This window comes from Periplaneta americana, chromosome 10 (genome assembly GCF_040183065.1).
Source record: "Periplaneta americana isolate PAMFEO1 chromosome 10, P.americana_PAMFEO1_priV1, whole genome shotgun sequence".
Taxonomy (NCBI): Eukaryota; Metazoa; Arthropoda; class Insecta; order Blattodea; family Blattidae; genus Periplaneta; species Periplaneta americana.
In genome coordinates, this window is record NC_091126.1 from 17,088,415 (window position 1) to 17,109,617 (window position 21,203).

The window sequence follows — 21,203 nt, forward strand, 5'->3', positions numbered from 1 at the left end:
GCAAGAAAAGTATAAATGAAGTTTTACTCTATAAGAAAAATGAAAAATCTATCTTTTTTTTACCCTGGAAGATGTACTCTTCAGAGATGAGAAATTAAAATAACGTCAATCGTAATAGGCTGTTACTTTATGTTAAAATATTTGTTAAAATTAATTTTCTGTGTAACTATAATTTTTACATGCTGTTTGATGCAAATCTCAACTATTTGAAATGGTTTCCGACAGTATATGCACATATTACTGCTACACGAATACAATACTCCATAATAATGATTAACAATGATGCAAGTATTTTAGCAAGTAAATGTAATTCTGTTGAAATTCCAGACTGAAAAATGTTCAGTTCCGCTCACAAACACTGGATTTGAAGAAAGTGAATTCAGTATTGCATAATATAGTGTCACATGTTTCATAAAATGTACTTTTATTTGCAAGGAAGTGCACAGAGAGCTAGCATAAAAATATCAAGAAGTACACAGAGAGCTAACAAAAATATATCAGTACACAGAGAGCTAACAAAAATATATCAATCTACTACTACAAATTGAGATCAAACATAAAGTTAACAAATATAATTTTCTTACTAAATTTACTTCTTGTAATACATTTTATAAATCACAGAATGAGAGGGTACACAGTGCTCACATTCACTATTAATTTAAAATAAACAATAAATGAATTTCAAACATTTCTGAAACAATAAACATTTTAAAACACTACTACTAATTTATAGCGTTTCAATATGTCAATTTTCTTACATTCAAATACCCAACAATATTCTATTTTATGATCAAGACAAAAGGTCTTGCTAACAGGTCCAGAAATGCAATGTAAAATGACAGGAAAACAATGTCAAGAAAGAATATTTTTTTATACCTACAAAGTAGAGTTCTTTTCATCATTATTAAGATTTTTCATATTGTTCTCTGGATGGGGTAATGTATACCACAACATTCATGAACTACTCTAATCACTGACAAAGAATATGCTGCACCTACGTGAAAATGAAATAGTTGCCCAGTATGCAAAAGTACTTACTGACCTCATTTGAATAAATTATTTTCACATAAATTTAAATTATCACATCAACATCATTTTCAATTGTTTATGGTCTATTTCATCCCTGCATTTGTCAATATATTTAAAAGTCCATGAATTGTAAATGTGCAGTGACAATAATAAAAAAAAAAATAATATATGGCACTATTATGGGCAAAATAAATGGAGAATGCCTGTTTATTAGAATTTTCAATATGTAGTAGCTCACTGAGGTATTCAAAAGAGTGCTTTCATTATGTGTGTAACACAAACATTTGTCTAAAAAAAGCCAATAGGATTACAGAGGTGACTAGCAACAGAAAGAAATTTAATACTGTCTCTTGGCTATGGCACAATATAAGTTCAATGAATATATCAGTCTCTTATTAAAGGTTACTAACAGTCAAAATAAATTCCACACACTAAGTGATTAAGGAAAAACTACATGCTGATTTGGTAACAAACTTTTAAGTTTGAAATTGCAATATGATACGACTAGTATAAAGGAACACTAATGGATGATTTTACTGTTTCAACAAGTCTCTTCACTTCGAATAATACTTTTTTCTTTCCTCTCTATCGTATGTCTATTTAGTTTTAAAACTTATGGAACACACTGGAATATCATATTTACCTGAAACTTCATTAATATGAACTTCACGAATAAAATCCTTTCCACCTTAAAAAGTTCACCAGTCCAATTTGTTTAAATACCGACCAATACTGCTAATGTGTGTTTCTACAACACAATTTGCACTTGAATTACAGGAAATTATATTATCCTGCAAATCTGTAATACGTCACTAAACAACATTATAAAATGTATTTAAAAATTGCAACTGCTTATATACCAAATATTAATTTGATAAAAACATCACTAAATCTGGCTTTATATACAAATCAACCTCTCGTGAAAATGCCCCATTTATAGTATAATTATTGAAAATCGCCAAAAGAAACAAAAAATAAATTAATATATTATTTCAGGTAAATATGTTATCTTTCATCTCTTTCATTACCTTTTATTCTGATGTATTAATTGTAATTGTTTTTCCTTTTGGATCGTCAAATCTATCCATTGTTTTTATATCCATTATCATACAAAGTCCAAAGGCCATAATTAAAGAGAAAAGGGTGCAAACGAACAGCCCTGACCATATGGGAACTGTGAAGAAGTATACACAATCATATGCTGATCCAAATGACTTTTCACCAGTAAAAGGTTGTACCTGCAAATTAAATAAATATGTTTATTTACGCAATGCAATACACACAAATAAAATAATGCTACAACCAAAAATTAGTTGCTATGTGCTGGAATCTTTAGACACAATTTTAAATACGAGGGGGATCCAGGAAATAACGACCGTTCGCGCATACCCGCCGTGCAGCTGACTCCCCTTCCTTGTTTGAAGGTCAACTGGCTTCCTTAACATGTGTTCTCATAATGTTGTGAGTACTGATTGCAACAAGTCGCCATTGTGCATTTTGTGTTACTTCAAAGTGAACGACGTGATTGATAATCCCGCTGACTGTGAGGTGAGGAGTGTGATTCGATTTTTGAATGCCCGACATTTGAAACCTGCAGAAATTTACCGGCAATTGAAAGAAGTGTATGGTGATACTGTAATGAATGAAAGAAATGTGAGAAAATAGTGCGAAATGTTCAACAATGGGCGAACAAATGTCCACGATGAAACTCGACCTGGACGCCCATCACTCATCACAGAAGACCTGAAGACTAAAGTGAACGACAGAATCTTGCAAGACAGGTGCACATCACTCGACGAATTGCATATTGCCTTTCCTCACATTTCTCGTTCTTTGCTTGGTGAAATTGTGTCGCAACATCTTGGCTACCACAAAATCTGTGCACGATGGGTTCCACGGCAACTGAGTGACCAACACAAAACTCAGAGAATGGCCTCAGCATTGACATTCTTGATGTGATATCACACAGATGGAGACGCCTTTCTTGATCAAATTGTGACTGGTATTGAGACCTGGGTGTCTCACAACACCCCAGAGACCAAGCGCCAATCACGTCAGTGGCATCATCCCTCATCACCCAAGAAACCGAGAAAATTCAAACAGACTCTCTCAACACAAAAAGTCATGGCTACTGTCTTTTGGGATCGCAAAGGTGTTCTTTTTCTGGATTTCATGCCAAAAGGCACTACGATCAATGCAAAATCGTTATTGTGAGACTTTAAGAAAACTACGGCGAGCCATCCAAAACAAGAGGCGAGGAATGCTTTCGAGAGGAGTTTGCTTCTTCACGACAATGCCCGCCCGCACAATACTGCTTCAACTCGAGAATTGCTGGATCAATTTGGTTGGGAAATCTTTGATCATCCGCCCTATAGTCCAGACCTTGCTCCTAGCGATTTTCACCTTTTCACTAAGCTGAAAGACTTTCTGGGTGGTACGCGTTTTGCATGTGATGAAGAGTTGAAGAAGACAGTGAACACCTGGCTTAATGAACTGGCGGCAGAGGAGTATAACACGGGAATTCTAAAGCTAGTGAACAGATACGACAAATGTTTAAATGTAGGTGGTGATTATGTAGAGAAGTAAAGGAAGCTTCAGTTATGTAACAGACTTTGTTTTTTCAAATAAATATTTTTTTTTTCATTATTACAACAAAACGGTCGTTATTTCCTGGATCCCCCTTGTAGCATGTTGGAACATCCTGTATAATACCATTATGCTACATTAACTTAATTTTGTTGAAATATTTTACAGCATCAAGATCCCTCCCCAGTCACTGTTACTGGTTTTCGAAACCAGATTTCGCTACCTATCATATCTCCTCAAATTCATCATGATGCTGGGTGAACATCGGTCTCATACACTGGTCGAAATTTCATGAGGAAATTCCTTCCCCATGAGGAAGTGAACCAGTACACATTCCACAACATGAGTCCTAGGCATGATGCCTTAGACAAAGACAGTATTGCGTGGGACACAGGATTAGATTACCACAAAAAAGACATTTACATAACTAAACACTGAAATGTGGTAAAACCATTCTTTAATATCTATACTTTCACTAAAATAAATGCTATACATATTGAAATAAAAATCAAGCATCCATTTTTGTAAAGATATTCTCTAGCACTAAAATGTCTATCATTTTTAAGTACTGTATGTATTGTTCAAAATTATGATTGCAAAGGAAAATGTTTTCAAGAAAGATTAAAATTATGTTAAAAAATTACCAAAGGTATATACGAGGTCTGACCAAGAGGTACCATATTCTATTTGAATACTCCCAAACTTCAAATCATGCTTTCAGGTGTAACTCCCTGTGAAGTTGATTTGAATAATTGAGGGAAAAATTGTTCCGGGGCTGGGTATCAAACCCTGGACCTTTGGTTAAACATACCAATGCTCTACCACTGAGCTACCCAGGAACGCTACCCGACGCCGATCCAATTTTTCCCTCTATATCTACAGACCTCAAAGTGGGCTAACAACCGTCAAGCAACCAACATTGAGTGCACACTAACTCTGTGTGACTTAAATTGTGGTTTTCTGTTAACGAACAGTGACGTATATTATGCAAATCAAGCTTTCAGGTGTAATTCCCTGTCAAGTTGATTCAAATCATTTTGAAGTGTAATACAGGAACATAGTGATTTATAATGTGAGCTGTTCACTTGCTATATTACTAAAACAGTAGTAATTAAACAACCTAAAATTAATTGTGGATATATACTGAATTATATTATTTATACTGTCTCCTGTAAAGCAGCTCAAATGGATTATGCAACATTATTCTGGGGAGGTATCTAATTATTCCTTATGGGATGCTGCACTCACGAGATAAACTTGCCTTTGACTTCCCATTCTTCACACGATCAATCATTTTAAATTACACTCCCTAAAGACACACAACTATGTCAACACAATCTGATTATGTCCAAGTCGTATCTGTGGCTTGGTACTGGATAAATGAGCTCAGCATATGTACGCAAAATGGTAACTGCAACAATATTTGCAATTGGAACACATTTCGTGTGAGTGTAATTACCCATTATATGACTGACACTGAATAAGTATTGTTTCAAATATGTCATTGGCATGTTTTCAATTTCCATTTTTCCTCAACATGTAACATTATTTTCTCGATTTCCTTAAAAAGTTGAAAACAGAGGTTTGACTATATATGTATGAATTGTAATACCTGAAAATCGCTGAAGGTGAGTGTATTTGTCTCTGAAGTAAATATTTCTTGACCACAATGGTAAGAAAATTCCAGAGGCGCATAAACATTCATGCTGCTGAACTCTACAACTGCATCAGGTGTTGTAACACTCACACTCTGCAAACTCCAATAACCCACACTTTTCGTATTTTCAAACAAAAATCTGCAAATAAGATATGTCATAAAAAAGTCTATTCTCACAATGATTAATACGGACACAAATAACTGATACATATTTAATACATGTGTTTACTTCAAACACTAAGCTCAAAAAAAAAAGATTAAGGCCTATTCTACTGGATGTTCAGATGGGCATTGTTTTCTATCCATGTAGATTAAACTCATGAAATTGATGTCCAGAACACTGTGGACTCCCCTTGAGAGTGCAAAAATTAATTTTATGCTCGACCATGCTGAAATGTAGTAATTATACACCTGGTAGCAGCCCTTTAATGGACCTCATTAAAGTACACCTATTCATTAAAGTTCAGGTGTTCCACCAATCAGAAAACACCATTGTAGCAATATGAAAGTGCAAGTATCGATTATTCTCGGATATGCAATCGAAAGACAACTAGCGAAACGTCACGGAGGCTGGAAATCCAATACTGTTGCAGAAGGTTATGTTCTGTTACTATAATAATTAGCGTTAATTGTAAATAATATTCAAATAAATTCAATTTATCATCTCATTTTTCAATGTCTAAATCAATTTCAAGGTTATATCAAGATTAATGTTTATTTTACTCTCTAAATTATATCAAGGTCAATGACATTTGTTTCTCGGAAAAAATCAATACTTTCGCGTCTGCGCACATCTCACAATTTACAAGATATTGCACAAGGTCAGTTCTGCTCCCCAGTCAGATAAGAATAACATGAATACTTATGAATAATTTCAAGTTAGAAATATGGTCGAGCATAAAAAGTAGTATGAAACTTGCCTAGAATGGTAATTAAGACGCTCGTATGAAAATTATGAAACTCGCTTGTGCTCATTTCATAAACATACTCGCGTCTTAATTACTACCATTTTAGGCTCGTTGCATAATGTACTATTACATTCTCAAACAGGCATTAAAAAACCAACTACACTTACTCGATAACTTTTGCTACCAATTTCAAAATTTCAATCTAAAATGTTATCAAAATAGCTGAGAAAGTTCAAATACTGTACTTACGCAACAGTAAAATTTTTTCCGTCAACATTAAAATTAAGAGCAAGTTCATCCTCACTTTCTGCAGTTCCATTTTCTAGGACGTAACTGAAATGAAAAGAAGGACTCCATTAATTTATTAAACAAATTGAAAACGTGCTATAAATAAGTTTACAATATCAATCGAATTCTTTATTCAAAAAGCGTAAATGAAGAGCTTTTACTTTCAAAATATTTAACTTCAATAGTCAAATGATGACATATGACACGACTGTGATAATCAAGTAATTGTTGAATAAGATTGAAGAGGAATAAAATTATCAAAGAGAAAGGGAAAAATCTGTCATACAACCACTTTGAAAGATACATGACCTCCCCTCTGAGACAGACATCAAACTAAGCCATAAATTCCCTCTTCTAGGAAACAAGTAAGACTTAAAAACATGTTTTCATTCATAAACTCAAGTATGTATATTACAGGTCTGCATGGGCTCGGGTCAAGCACACAAACCTAGGTCCGGTCTGGCCCGTGGGCTGGACTCAGGTTGAAATTCACTTATGCTTGTCAGGTTCAGACCGGACTCAGGCCTTAAAGAAACTAAATCTTTTCTTCTTTTTTTTTTTTTTTCGCGAATTAAATACTGGTTAAAAATAGTACGAAGATTTTAATACATGCACGATCAAGGTACGGTCACACGTCGCTACTTTTGCAGAGATGCAGTACAAAAAACTGCGCAACTCTCGTACTGCGACGTGTGAGCAACGGTGCAACCAGAAAAGTAGCAGCTGCCGAACCTGCTGCTTGCTACTTTTTAATGCTGCGCGCAGCTTAAAAGTAGCGATGTGTGAACAGGGTTCTCAGGGTTGCAGCCGCAGCATTTTTGATATCGGTTTTGTTGAAACTTTTGCTGCGATTGCGACCAGTGTTGCCACCCATATGTGCCAATGATACTTTTATTGTATGGATGTATTTTAATGTTAGATGTGATGAAAATAAATTATTTGTAACAGTTATTAAATGCACAACACAGTCTGAGCATATTTTCTGACGATATAATTCATTTTTTTTATTTTCTGTAGCGTAGTTTCAAACAGGAGGGTTGCCAACATTGATTACGTGAATATGCTGTTGGTTGTCATTTAAATATATAAGCGTTTTTAAAAGCTTTGTAGTAAAAATAATGCCAATTTCTGAATACTAGTTAGGGCAGAAAAGCAAATAATAGATAAGTAACCTTTCGCTTGAGTTTCTTAATAATGGGAACATAACCACAAAATGTATATTGAGAAGTCAACACGGAGATGGAAACCTGCAGCATGACTGCGGCTGCAAAAGTAGCGCTTTGTGTGTGAACAGACTCGCAACCTCCAGTTGCAAATTTTGCTGCACTCGGGTTGCGCAGCACGAAAAGTAGCGTGCAGCACACTACTTTTGGCTTACGTGTGAACACGACACGCAACTTTTGCAGCTGCAGTGCAAAAGTTGCGCAGCAAAAGTAGCGATGTGTGACCGTACCTTCAGATGTCCACCTGGTACCCAACGAGAACAGTAGACTACCAACATCGTAAGTTATTGTTCAGTTCGACTTCGTAACGGCATTTGTCTTGTCTCTACTCAGTCTTAGACACTCTTTCTCATGCTCCTACTGGAGTGATCTCTCTCGCAGCTGTTCCTGATCCCTGTGGCCTCTAGTCTCTGCTTTATCTGCTATACTTCAGGTTTTGGGTCAGACTCGGGTTGATAATTTTTTTAAATCTCAGTCAGGTCTTGGGTCTTGTTGAGCTTGAACTGGGCCTAAGATTTTCGGCCCGTATAAACCTATAATGTGTGTGTGTGTGTGTGTGTGTATGTAGCATGTAAAGAACAACACGTAGATCACTGGTTTTACTCACTGGAGACTTGATATTATAAACTTCAAGCACAATTTGTGGTAGTTATTATAGTAGGTTTACTTGGTGCACTCCCATTTTCTCTACCACGACAATATTAATTCACTATCATCCTCATTACCAATACAGAATGAAATGGAAAACTACTGCACTTCATCACCTTCCAGGGGACTACATTCACTTAATACTAAAGCAAAGCATTGCCTGAGCAAAGTTAACATAATAGTCTCTGTGCAGACATCAATGCCAAAGTCATTAGGTAAAGCACAATGAGGTATGTGTATGTAGAACACAAGACGTCACACACTTATACAATTAGAGTATGGCGATATCTGCTTCTATAGCACTACAATGTAACTTAAGTTGCCACTATATGAGATGCGTAATTTGCAGTAGCAGTCCTTACATAATGAAGACTGCCCTTCCGTGATGTACATATTTTGAAGGACTTAATTAAATCAAGAATACGTTTCCATCTCTCCTACATTTACTACGAGTACACAAAGATGAAAACCTTAATTCGACGAACTGAACTTCTCTTTACACCAAAATATGAATGCAATGTAACATAAATTACATTGCCCGTAAGAATTTTTTTTTTTTTTTTAAACAATTGTTAAGTACCTCGCTCCATTGACTGTCAGTGTCATGGTAGGTGCGTAAAGGAGTGTCTTGTTGCTTGCATAGACCTTTTCCTCTGCTGCCTCCAAATCAGTTTCAGACAATAATCGGCGTACCCTTCTTGTCAGTGTTTCTTCTCCAGATTGCTGGAACATTAAATGTACTTGTAACTAATTGCTTAAAAATATAAGATATTTTTAAAAACTAAATTATAAAATTACTTCTTGCAAACAGAGTTATAGTCAACACTTGTTTACTGAGCTATGAATTAACAAGTAAACAAACTTCCACAAATCTTTAACGCATGTATAATTTTATGGAAATGCATATCACAAGATTATTTCAATGAAGACAGTGATCTCACAACCACAATTTAGATTTCTAATTTTACATTTAAAATGGGTAAAGTTAGCCCTGAGAACCAAAATCGAACTCCTCGTGCATACAGCTTAAATGCTTATTACCTGACAATACTAACCCAGTTACACTACATTAATTTCCTCAAGTTTTAAAAGGCTTTATGAAAGTCTTAAAAGCCACTTTGAAAATATTACGAATCGGTCTGTATATTTTCCTAATGAAATCATCAGAGACCACTGTATTTCACAGGACTTAAGACAGGGAAAGTGGATGGGGAAATTTCTGATAGTTTTTTTCTGAAGAACGTTTGTTCAAGGAAAGTGGTTTCTAGAAGTTTTAGAAAGACAGAGAGATATAGGAAGCTAGATTTAATGTCCTTTCAAAGAAAACCATGTTAAGAACTTTTATCACAATATTCTTTAAGTGTCTTAATTCTACGACATATGGTCAACAGTTTTACTTCATTCTCAGGGGGAGCCATGCTAAGGATTTTATCGCTCTTTTGAATCCATCAGCCTTGGCTGACCACCAAGGACGACTCCACGCAATTTTCAAGATGTGACCATATCAACCCTCAACAGTTAGTGTATCCAAATCACACTACAGAGCGAAATTAAATCCCAAAAAAAAAAGCATAATTTCACATTCCAAACAAACTCTAATAATCAGCATGAGAAGTGCTTCACATATGGGCAGACATCAATTTAAAATCTTTTGAAGACATGAAATTCATAATTATTTTAATGAATACAATATTATGAATTTCACTGAAATAAATTAACTTCGTTACCAACACAAATATGTTTACTGACATTATAGTACATAGTATGATACACACGGATTGTTACTTACCCATGAAGAATGATGAGCAGTGTAAACTGCTAATACATCGTCATGATGTTCTGTCAGTAACTTGTAAACTTGTGAAATCACAGCATCTATAAACAGAAAAAAGATATGATGAGACAATATGCCAAACACACACAGTTATGTTGATTTCAATAGTGCAGAGATGTGATCAAGATCTTCCTAGACTCTCATTTACTTCTACCTATGAAGGACGCCATACCAAGTAGTTATCATAAAAGTGCACTCCTAGGTCTGAGCAGTTCCCTCAGAAATGTGCAAAGACATCACCCCAGACTTTAGCAATGAAAGAATTCGTTGTTGCATCAGTAAAATGTATGTCTCACGTTTCGTTTTTCACAATGGAATTTTTAACTAAAAACAACAAAACTGTAGTCCCCTAATTCACCTGACTTGATCCCCAGTGACTTTTCCCCATTTGTCCAATTGATGATGACAATGAAAAGCCACCAGTTTAACACAAGTGAGGTGATCCAAGGTAGAAATGCAGGTGGTGCTGAACACCCTACATAACACATTTCCAGGATTCATTTTAAAAAAGGCAGAAACACTGAGAACAGTGCACAGGTGCGGAAGGATACTATTTCAAGGATGATGGCAGCCAGCAGGCCAAAAGTTATTCTTTGACCACATGACAGCATCAGTCTGGGATATTCTGGATGCAACCTACACTCCGTCTCTGGAATCTGTAAAGTAAGTCGACGAATTTGGGTGGAGCTGATGACAAGTGAATGGGTGGAGCTTATCAGTGTGGGAATGTATTGCGGGCTGCATGGGCTCACGGCCGCTAAGGGGTAAGATGCGTGTCGCAGAATGTCATAGTTAGTGTGGCATTTTAGATGCTCAAGCAATGCTTTTCCCCACAGCAATCAATGGATTAGCAGCTTCCATTTACTACTTGCGCAAAGGACTTGTTTCGTCGCCTATAATCTACAGATTCCAGACACGGAGTATAGTATCCTTTATTTACTAACCACAACCAACTAATCGAGAAAACATTTTGATGTTAGTGGTCACCATTCAAAATTAACCTATCTTTAGTTTGCTGTGACTCTACTGTAACTATATTCTGTATCTTTAAATATTACAATGATCTGTGACAACAAATATAACAGTGTTATTCTTTCTGTTATTCATGCTGTAATATGAAGATAAATATCTAGAGTATTTTAACCTTTTACTACCTTCATATTACCAGAAACAAACATAAAAGTTCATGAAAAACAATGCTATAGGTACACTGTAAATGAATGGAGAAGATTGTATGTGAAAAATGCTTGCGAGTTGAAGTGCGATATCCTGCTATATGCATTCCATCGGAGTACAGTAACAGTGACGAGACTAGCATTCCTTCTGTCGGTAAACAAAACTTGTGTCATCTGTATCGAATCTTAATGTAATCTACAGCTTAGGCATACAGGGGAGGGAGAAAGGGATGCATGCACGCAAACATACACACATTTGAGTAGGGAGTAATTTAAGAAAATCTAATAAGATATGAGATACCAATATTCTTTTGTGCTCACTATTAAATTTGATATAATAGAGTCCATTAAATTAAGCAGCGGGATTAACAGGGAAACTCTGTGAATACCTGCCTGCATTAACAAATTCCCTCCCCCCCCACCCACTGGGGAGGGCCCAAAGGCTTGCACCACAGCCTGAATCTTACTGTGTCTACCTCCTCATTATGAGGATGATTGCTGAAGTCCTCAGGATTTCATTCCTTTCAAGTATTGTGATTCAGTGCTTGGCGACATCTTCAGTTGATATAGAACTACTGAAGTGTGACAGATGAAGTTGAAATTAATGAAGGCGAAATGAAGTTTCAATGCTGAAAATTACCCAGCAATTCTGCTTCAATTGGTTGAGGAGAAAAACCTCGGAAAAACCCAAATCAGGTAACTGATCCCATCCAGGAAACTAGGCATGCTTGTTTCATGGTCTAACATGCTAACGGTTACTTTAGAGAAGTGGCTGCATCAACAAGTCTCTTCCCATTATGAAACTCATAAGAGTCAGTATCTACTTAAAATCTGAGGAGTTTGAGAAGTAAATTCAAGTGGACAGTTGATACGAGCACCATGTTTTATAAGGGCAGTACTGTATATTTTATCATCATTCCATTAATTCTATTTAACTCAATATAATGTGTAAAGCAATATAAACTACAGTAGTTTTATTACACCAGTACAACATGATATTCCTAAGGCGAATTGTTTCTATGAAATAAGTAACCAATGCAGTATTTGAAGTCAGTGACAGTGAATTTAAAAAAGAAAGCAAAAAATAAAAATCAAGATGTGCCACCACTACCTCTGAAACTATAAAGCTCCCCAATTGGTGTCGTAAACCAAACATTCTGCTTACCATGTCTCTTAAGTAGTTCCGGCCTGTCCTCGTCACTTGTAGCATCATCCAGATTAACAAAGAGTAAAGTTTCATTTGCTGATACATTATCAACTGGTGCTCCAGTAGGTCCAAGTTTCAAGTGGTACCAATCCTGCCCCTTCATTGGTAGATGATGATGGAAAGCACGGAGAGGAGCATGTACAAAAGGCAAGTATGTTACTCCATCAGAAGCTCTGCTTATGTTTTCCAAGTTTGGAAAAGCACCTTCACCTGCTTCATCTTGCCAACTGAAGTCTTCGACACTCAACTACAAAATATCAAATCTGTTTGAACCACTTAAAATTTTTTAAAGTGTTACTTCTAATATTAAAAAATATATATGATCCAGCTGAAGTCATTTCACCAAAATGATTATTGATAATTAACTTGCAGACTTTGTGAGATTTGCAATGCCGAAATAAACAGGATTTTCGGGGTTTGAGTTCATAAATTTTAACAGGAGGTTCTTTGTATGAAATAGAACCAATACTTCTAATGAAATATTTTTCTATGACGCATAGTTCAATCAATGAAAAACAAATTGTGTGGAAAGTTTTGCTGATGTTTTCTTTTAGAATGTTAAGGTTTACTATGAATGTCGCGATAGATATTAAAAAACTGAACAATTTATGCCTTCGTCTTTTTTGCAAAAAGACATAAACTGTTCATCTTTTTCATATCTATTGCGACATTCATAGTAAACCTTAAAATTTTAAAGAGATATGAAAACATCAGCAACGAAACTTTCCACTCCATTTATTTTTCATTGGTTGAACTATGCACTGTAGAAAAAATTTCATTAGAATTATTGGTTCTATTTCATACAAAGAACCCCATGTTAAAATGTGTGCACTCAAACCCCTAACACTCTGTATATGGGGCAGGGATGCACAAAACTAAATATACTTGTTGCAAAGTTGTTTTAGAACATTCTAAAAATAAAGAAATGCAAATGCACATTTATTTACAATCTGCCATTTTAATTGTAACATTGGTTCACATACATCTGCAAAACAGAAAACTTGGCAGGCCAGTAACTGTATCCATTTTAGAATTTTTTAACTGTTTTAAATTTATGACATAAGACCTCTACTCTTACATCACTTCTGGAGGAAGTCATGCTAAGCATATTTATTACCACTTAAGATATCCTGGCTGTGTTTGAACCCATTAACTTTCAATTCAATAGAAAGAAATGTAACCAGTCCACTGAAGACTTACATTGCTACATACTTGAAATTGTGTAATAGTTAAAATGTTCATTGTTATTACGTCACAAACATTGATAAGGAATTTCAGCTAAGGTAACCCACATGAATAAAAAGAAAGTTTACTTTTTCAGATTTTTGTGCTTATAAATTTAATGTTTCCATATTTATCAAGCAGGTATACAAAGACTTACATTTTCTTCTGCAAAGATGACAACTACAGGCTTCTTTTGAAGTTTTTGCATCACTATATCCTTGAATTCATCAGCACTAATTGTAGCTAAAGCAGGCACCTCCTTTCTTGCATTCATTTCACTGAAACATATTTATTTCATCTTAATTATCAAAAATAATTTTAAAATATTACATTTTCTTCTACTATTGGTGTCACTGTAATAACGAAAATACAGATGTCTGAACAAGTACAATAAAGGTCTATTCATACATCTCTGGGACATGACGATGCTTTCCGTGACATACCGGTATCTTCCGAGAAAATAAAATATCGTCGCCTTGTAAACAAAGCGGTGCGTTCCTACACCTCCGGCAATGGCATTCACCAACAAGTTCAGTGTTTCTCCATGATCCGTGGCGGCAAAACGTTTTCACTCACCACTGATATTTTTTCTGTTTTCACGGATGTGCATACTCTCCTCCCGTCTACCCCTTCACCGCTTTCTTCGAGTGTTGTGGTTATATTTTTATAATTTTGAACTCTTTATATCCTGCCGAAATGAAGGACGAAATGTTGATTGTGTTAGTGAAGGCACGCACATTTTTATATAATTTAGTTGATCCAAAATGCATGGATAGTGAACTGACGATGCGTGTCTGGAACGAAATTGGACAGAAAATTTAAGCTGAAGGTAAGTGTTTATTGCTATTTTACGTTAGTATTTTATTAATTTTATTATATTTAACATAAAAACAATCTGTCTGTAGGACCATCACTTTAGCTAATCTAAATTGAATTAAGTAAATTACATTAAGTAATATAGCCCAATACAAACAATCTGTGTGTGTGAACATTGATTTAATATAAATTTAATGAAATAAGTAACATATTATAAAAACAATGTCTGTCGGAACATCAATGTAATTGGCATTCTGAGAGTTCAAGAAGCTTCCCAGACAAACACGAAGTGACGTTATGGATAGTTTTTATATGTTTTCTTGTCACAGTACTGAACCAGCTTCTGAGCAGAAATATTCTTTGAACCTTTTCCTAATGCTAAAAGCCTCTCCAGTCGAATTCCCTCTACGAGAGGGCAAGTTTTGGAGCTGTGAATTTATTAACTCTTGGTATGTGGAAGCACATGTTCATTTACTAGCGTCAAAGGCTTGTAGTCATATTTCTTAATGAAATTATGTAGCACATAAGTCGTTAGTATTATGTTATCGACGTTTTCCAGCTTTGATTGGATTTGTCTGTTATAAATTCTGAATTTTTGGACTAGAATACCGAAACCATTTTCAACTACCCTTCGAGCACGGTTGAGTCGGTAATTGAAAATGTGCTTTGTTGTGTCTAATTGCTGTCCTGGATATGGTCTCATAATATATGTTTTTAAGGGGAATGCCTCATCACCCATTACTACACTTCCTGGCACTGATTTATATTCAGGAGCTGATAAAAACCTTGTTCAAAAGCTTTGCCAATGTTTGAATGAGTCCAAAAACCCCCATCGCTGTTCTTACCGTAAGAACCTATGCCTACAACAATGAAGTTGTAGTTTGCATCTACAAGTGTTAATAAAATAGCTGAATTTTTTTTTTTTATAATTGTGAAACTGGGCACCACTGTTCAGGGGAGCCTGAATGACGTGTTTGCCATCAACAGATCTCAAACAGTTCGGGAAATTCCAGCATTCTTGGAAGTCTTTCTCGATGGCTTTTCACATTTCCTCTGTTGGATGAGGCATTTCTTCGTGCATAAGCGCTCCAATTACAGCTTTACACGTTTATTTTACAATGTTGTGTATAGTGGAATGCCCTAGACGGTAGCTGAAAGATATGTTTACTCACAAGACACTACTTCTGCAGCTACAGTTAGCTGCATTGTAGCATCTGTGTTTCTTCAAGATGAGCTTTGTCGTTACCAGTATGTCTGCATTAGAGTTTCAGATTATGAAACTCGTGTGACAGCTAGCTTTTCACTCGTTTTAATTATAAAATGGAGAACAAAATATTAAACTACAAAAAGTAGAAGATGCTGGTTCAAAGAAAACAGAAGTACAGCAGAGTGTGAAGTTAAAATATCTCTCGATAACTGTGATGAATGAGATGAATAATGTTATAAAAACTTTTTGCGAGTATTAGGAAGAATGATTTTTAAGCATTCTTTAGTTTATTGATCCCAAAGTATGTGCAGTTTAGTTTGAACATCATGAAATGAAATTTGCATTCAGCTGTCAATTTGTGCTGAAGCTAACTGCCTTTTATTTTTGTTGTGATAGTCAGCAACCTTCCTGTTTGAAACTATATTACAAAATAAGAATTATCATTATCATACATACCCTGTGTTGAACATTTACAATCTGCTACAAGTAACTTATTTGCATGACGTCAAAAACTAAATTACATGCAAACAATATAAAGCATTATTTGCACAGTTGGGTGGCAACACTGTTCTCAATTGCTGCAAAACCAATATAAAAAATTCTGCATCTGCAACCCAGAGCATGATCATACGTCACTACTTTTAAGCTGTATGCATCATGAAAAGATTATGAGCAGCTGCTACTTTTCAGGTTGCACTTTTGCACACTGGTCGTAGTACAAGGCAGAACTGGAAGGTAGCGAGGTGTAATCATATCTTTAGTTTTAACAATTAATTCATGGTGGCCCATTAACCAATTTCAATTTGTTAGATGTGGTTGTGATGTTGGATTTATAACAAGTCTTTAACCAGGGTGTCTATTGATAATGAAAATAACGAAATAGTAACTAATTTAAACGAAATGTAATGAATTTAAGACTAATGATCGTGCATATTATTCTAATTTAATTAGTTAAAATGGGCACCTCTGTCTGAGCTATGACGGTTGGCAGTCTGAGATGGTTACATGTGCGAGTCAAATACAGTCTAGAAGTCTGGGAGAGAAGTAGGCTGCACATTCATTGAACTAAGATTAGAGAAATTAAGAAACAAACAAGTCTGATGACAGATCGTGACTGAACTGAAATGTGATTTTTTTTTTCATTGTACTCATGAGTACCCTTAATTATTAAGTGGTGTAACTAAAATGTAACTCATTTTTGTGTCACGTTTTCGGTAGACACCCTGTTAGTTCAGGTTTCCTTACGACATCTAAACCAACCTATGGTCGTGAAACATATATATCTGCACGACCAACAAATTGTGTGACTGAAATACAACTTACATGTACAAACAATTTGCACAAACCCGTTTGTACAAGCAATTTGTGTAATTAAACCCAATTGTGGAGACCTCTGGTGACTTTATTTTAGTTGGTTATTTTACGACGCTTTATCAACATCTCAGGTTATTTAGCGTCTGAATGAGATGAAGGTGATAATGCCGGTGAACTGAGTCCGGGGTCCAGCACCGAAAGTTACCCAGCATTTGCTCATATTGGGTTGAGGGAAAACCCCGGAAGAAACCTCAACCAGGTAACTTGCCCCAACCGGGAATCGAACCCGGGCCACCTGGTTTCGCGGCCAGACGCGCTAACCGTTACTCCACAGGTGTGGACCCTCTGGTGACAATTATACATGATGCGAGATAGCATCATCTCCAAATGGCTATACATTCCAGCTCTAGCTATCTATTACCCATTGCCTAAACCCAAATTATCATATAGATAGAGTAGACTGAAACATTCCATACCCAAGCAGTGAGCTTTCTCTGGGTCCCTGCTGACCTTTCCTGAACCAACGGACTTCACAAGTTAGGCCTATACTTGTTAACTATGGAACACGCATTCCATTTCCTGCTACAGATTGTTTTGATGACAATGTAGTCTGTTTACTCACAAGACACTACTTCTGCAGACTCACAACCCTGAGTCGCTTTGGGTGTGCAGCATGTTACTTTTGGCGTACATGTGAACACAACACACTACTTTGCAACTGCAGTGGAAACATTTTACAGCAAAGTAGTGACTTGTGTGCATACCTTAAAACAGCATCAAAGTGTAAATCTCGACACAATAATGTATAACAGGTTACCTGTTAGGAGTGTCAATTATTCTTCATCAAGAATCCAGATCTTGTAATAGAAGAAAAGATTCATATTCCGACATACCTACACAAGTGCAGGCTTAATTACACATGACCATACCAATAGCCCGGCTGTAGATCAGCTGTCTACTTCTTACCAGAAGGACTGAGGTTAGAATCCTGACAGATTTTATGCAATTTGTGATGCCAGACTATCACTGCCAACTCCTTATCTGAAGGATTGGGGTTAGACTGTCAGATTCTATGAAATTTATGATAAGAGACTACTATGATCAGTTTGGTACCTCTTGCCATTCACATTCCAGTATAGTTCGGGACAAAACATGACATCCTTAGTCTCAGGAAGTACTCGAGGTACTCACCCCTTAGCATCTACTGTAAATATCAATGATCAAAAGGCAATCCTACTCTCACAACTACCATGTATCGTCAAAATCAATGTGAAAGTTAAACTGCCTTCAGGAAGTGGAGTGGGACGAGGACATTATGGTTTGCCTTCAACTATACCCTTTCATTATCACCATATAATTCAATTTATTCTTGAATAATCTTTCTAATTTAAAGCTTCGTATACTGATGGGCACAATACCCAACATATCAACTGAAATAAAGTAAAAATCTTGGAAGTTTTCGACTTAGGATAATTAAGTTGGCTTATTTAAATTTAAAATTCTGTTTCAATGTCACATCCATTTCCTCAGCACGATGCCATGAAAAATTTGTGACATTAGTAAAATGATGATCATCCTAATATAAATCAGGTTCCACTAATTGTGTCGTAAAACTTCAATATTTGTGTTATGCCCTTTTACATTGTCGGCACACTGTATAATGTTTATCCACCAGGACCAGAAAACAATTAGCTATAGGCTGCAATCAGATATAACACTAAATATTTACTAATTAGTGTACCTTCTGTTAACAAATGCAAAATGATCTCGAAACCATTTTGCATAAAGGATAAGAGTGAAAGCATCGTGTAATTTTATGCAACTTAATAGTATGTTGAGTCCATTTATGAACCTATGCTATTAAAATCTCATACAGGTTCAGTTCTGGACATATGTTACACCCTATAACAGTGATGAACTTCAATATCTGGTCCAGTTGTACAATCTCCACAATTTGAAGTTCGATCATTGTAATCCTATTTTGATTAAATGCCCAACATCTGGACTATTTTCCGGTAATATTAATCTAAATTCTAACAAATTAAATTTTTATATCGAAAAGTACGTCGCAAAAATTTATTTCCGCTACTGCAATTAATGCATTCCTAAGTATGTACAGAGATTTAGATACTATTACGACTAAAAATTTTGAATATACGATTGCCTTTAAAGTATTTTTATTTTAATGTTATATTCTTAATAAAGACTAGAGGTATCATTTAATTTCTTGAACCTTGAGAGTTGTGTCAACACGTGTAGCCTACATGCCAAATATCATGGACCAAAAGAATTCATCCATGAGTTTTTTCAAGCTGCTTTTGTACAACAAACTCCAAATTTTGTAGAAAAATTGCCATCTTAGTAACACATGTCCAAAAAATTACATTGAATACCGTATTACCATAAAATCATGAAAAAAGTGTTTCATACAATGAAATATGCGACACTAAATTATTTGTTTCACATACTTAACACTAATGAATAGACATTAACATTAATGTTCCTCTAAGCAACGACAAAACCGCTAGAAGAACCGCTGTTAGTAAATATGATTACACTTCGGTGACCTTCACCGCAACTAAGGAAGCGAAATAACATGTCATTTTTGCTCGAAAATAATCAGCACCACAGCATTCGGGAGTGTATAAGCCGCTAATTACATCGAGGGGGACAATACACCATCATTATTTAGGTCCACAAAGAAATGGGGTACTATTTCCTATTTGTATTATATTTTTGGTCCAGCAGCAATACTCATGGTAATTAACTAATTAAGCATCGGCCAGGCCATCTTCCCGTAACAGAAGTCCAGATCACGTACATTACCAAATGTATACATACACCTTAATTAAGTTTTCAAAGTTTTCTTAATAACTGATTCATTTATGCTAGAGTAACATTTTTCGATCAAGGGACCATACTAGCAAATACTCTTCGTAACACAAAAAAACCTACGGATCGCCTCGGATTGTACCGCTTTAAATTATGTGCGGTGAGAATAAAGATGGTTTTACAGAAAATTTTAACGTTATTGATGGTGGCAGTGGTGGTGGACACAGAATTATTTGCAGTAACAGTAGTAATATTCAACATTAGTAATACAGTAGCAACAGTAGTAATATTCAAACAAATATTGGAATTTAAGACAATATAATATACCTAAAATAAACAAGAGATTGGAGGCAGGATCTTAAATTATTTGTCTAAAATGAATTAGGTTAGAAACTTCTTAGTGCAGGCCTATTGACAATAACATACCGCATTTGCTTTTTCAGTCCATGTTAAAACAGTGAAAACGCATCAAAACATTGGTACTTTTGGCTTCCTGTACTTTTTATCGAATTTGATGCTTACCCATTACCTCTTAGAACATGTATGCATAAACAGGATTTAGGTTACACATTTAAAATACGATAATGCAATGTTCAAACGGTGAAGTGGTCACATTCTAAAGACACTTCAGTTCTTTTCTGTCTCTCTCTTCAGTCCACCTAAATTCTTACCTCGATGATTCCCACATAAATACTGGAACGAATTCTGTTGAATATACATTGGAAATGCAGATACTTAGAAAAAGTATCAATAGTAAAAAGAGTCCACAATTTCCCATTTCAACCATTTTATGAATTTTATCTAAAATTTGTCACGAGTTCGTTGACAATCAGAAGATAAGAAGATGCGTACATAATAGTTTACCACGAACATAAACTGCTACCACCTATATCCAAAACTGTGAACTCCTTGAGTGTGAAAGTGTGAATCAGTTGCAATATTTGGGAATGTGGCGCTGCAAAACAATGTGTCATTCGCTGTTACACTTCAGCGGTATTTTTAGTGGGTTTTTATGACGCTATATCAACATATCAGGTTATTTAGCGTCTGAATTAGATAAAGGTGATAATTCCGGTGAAATGAGTCCGGGATCCAGCACCGATAGTTACCCAGCATTTGCTCATATTAAGTTGAGGGAAAACCCCGGAAAAAATCTCAACCAGGTAACTTGCCCCGACCGGAATTCGAACCCGAGTCACTTGATTTAGCAGTCAGACGCGCTAACCGTTACTTCACAGGTGTGGACTTCAGTTGT

General features: G+C 35.6%; 1 protein-coding gene across 1 annotated transcript; it reads right to left on the reverse strand.

Annotated features, from left to right (window-relative positions):
• Positions 1-407: 407 nt before the first annotated feature.
• LOC138707476 (V-type proton ATPase subunit S1-like) lies at positions 408-20,820 on the reverse strand. The gene is made up of 8 exons (XM_069836961.1): positions 20,620-20,820; positions 13,937-14,057; positions 12,514-12,802; positions 10,129-10,214; positions 8,920-9,062; positions 6,430-6,513; positions 5,228-5,411; positions 408-2,267 (listed from the first exon to the last, which is right to left on the reverse strand). Exons 1-8 carry the CDS (start codon positions 20,733-20,735, stop codon positions 2,061-2,063), a joined length of 1,230 nt encoding a protein of 409 aa, XP_069693062.1. The 5' UTR covers positions 20,736-20,820; the 3' UTR covers positions 408-2,060.
• Between the last annotated feature and the right edge of the window lie 383 nt (positions 20,821-21,203).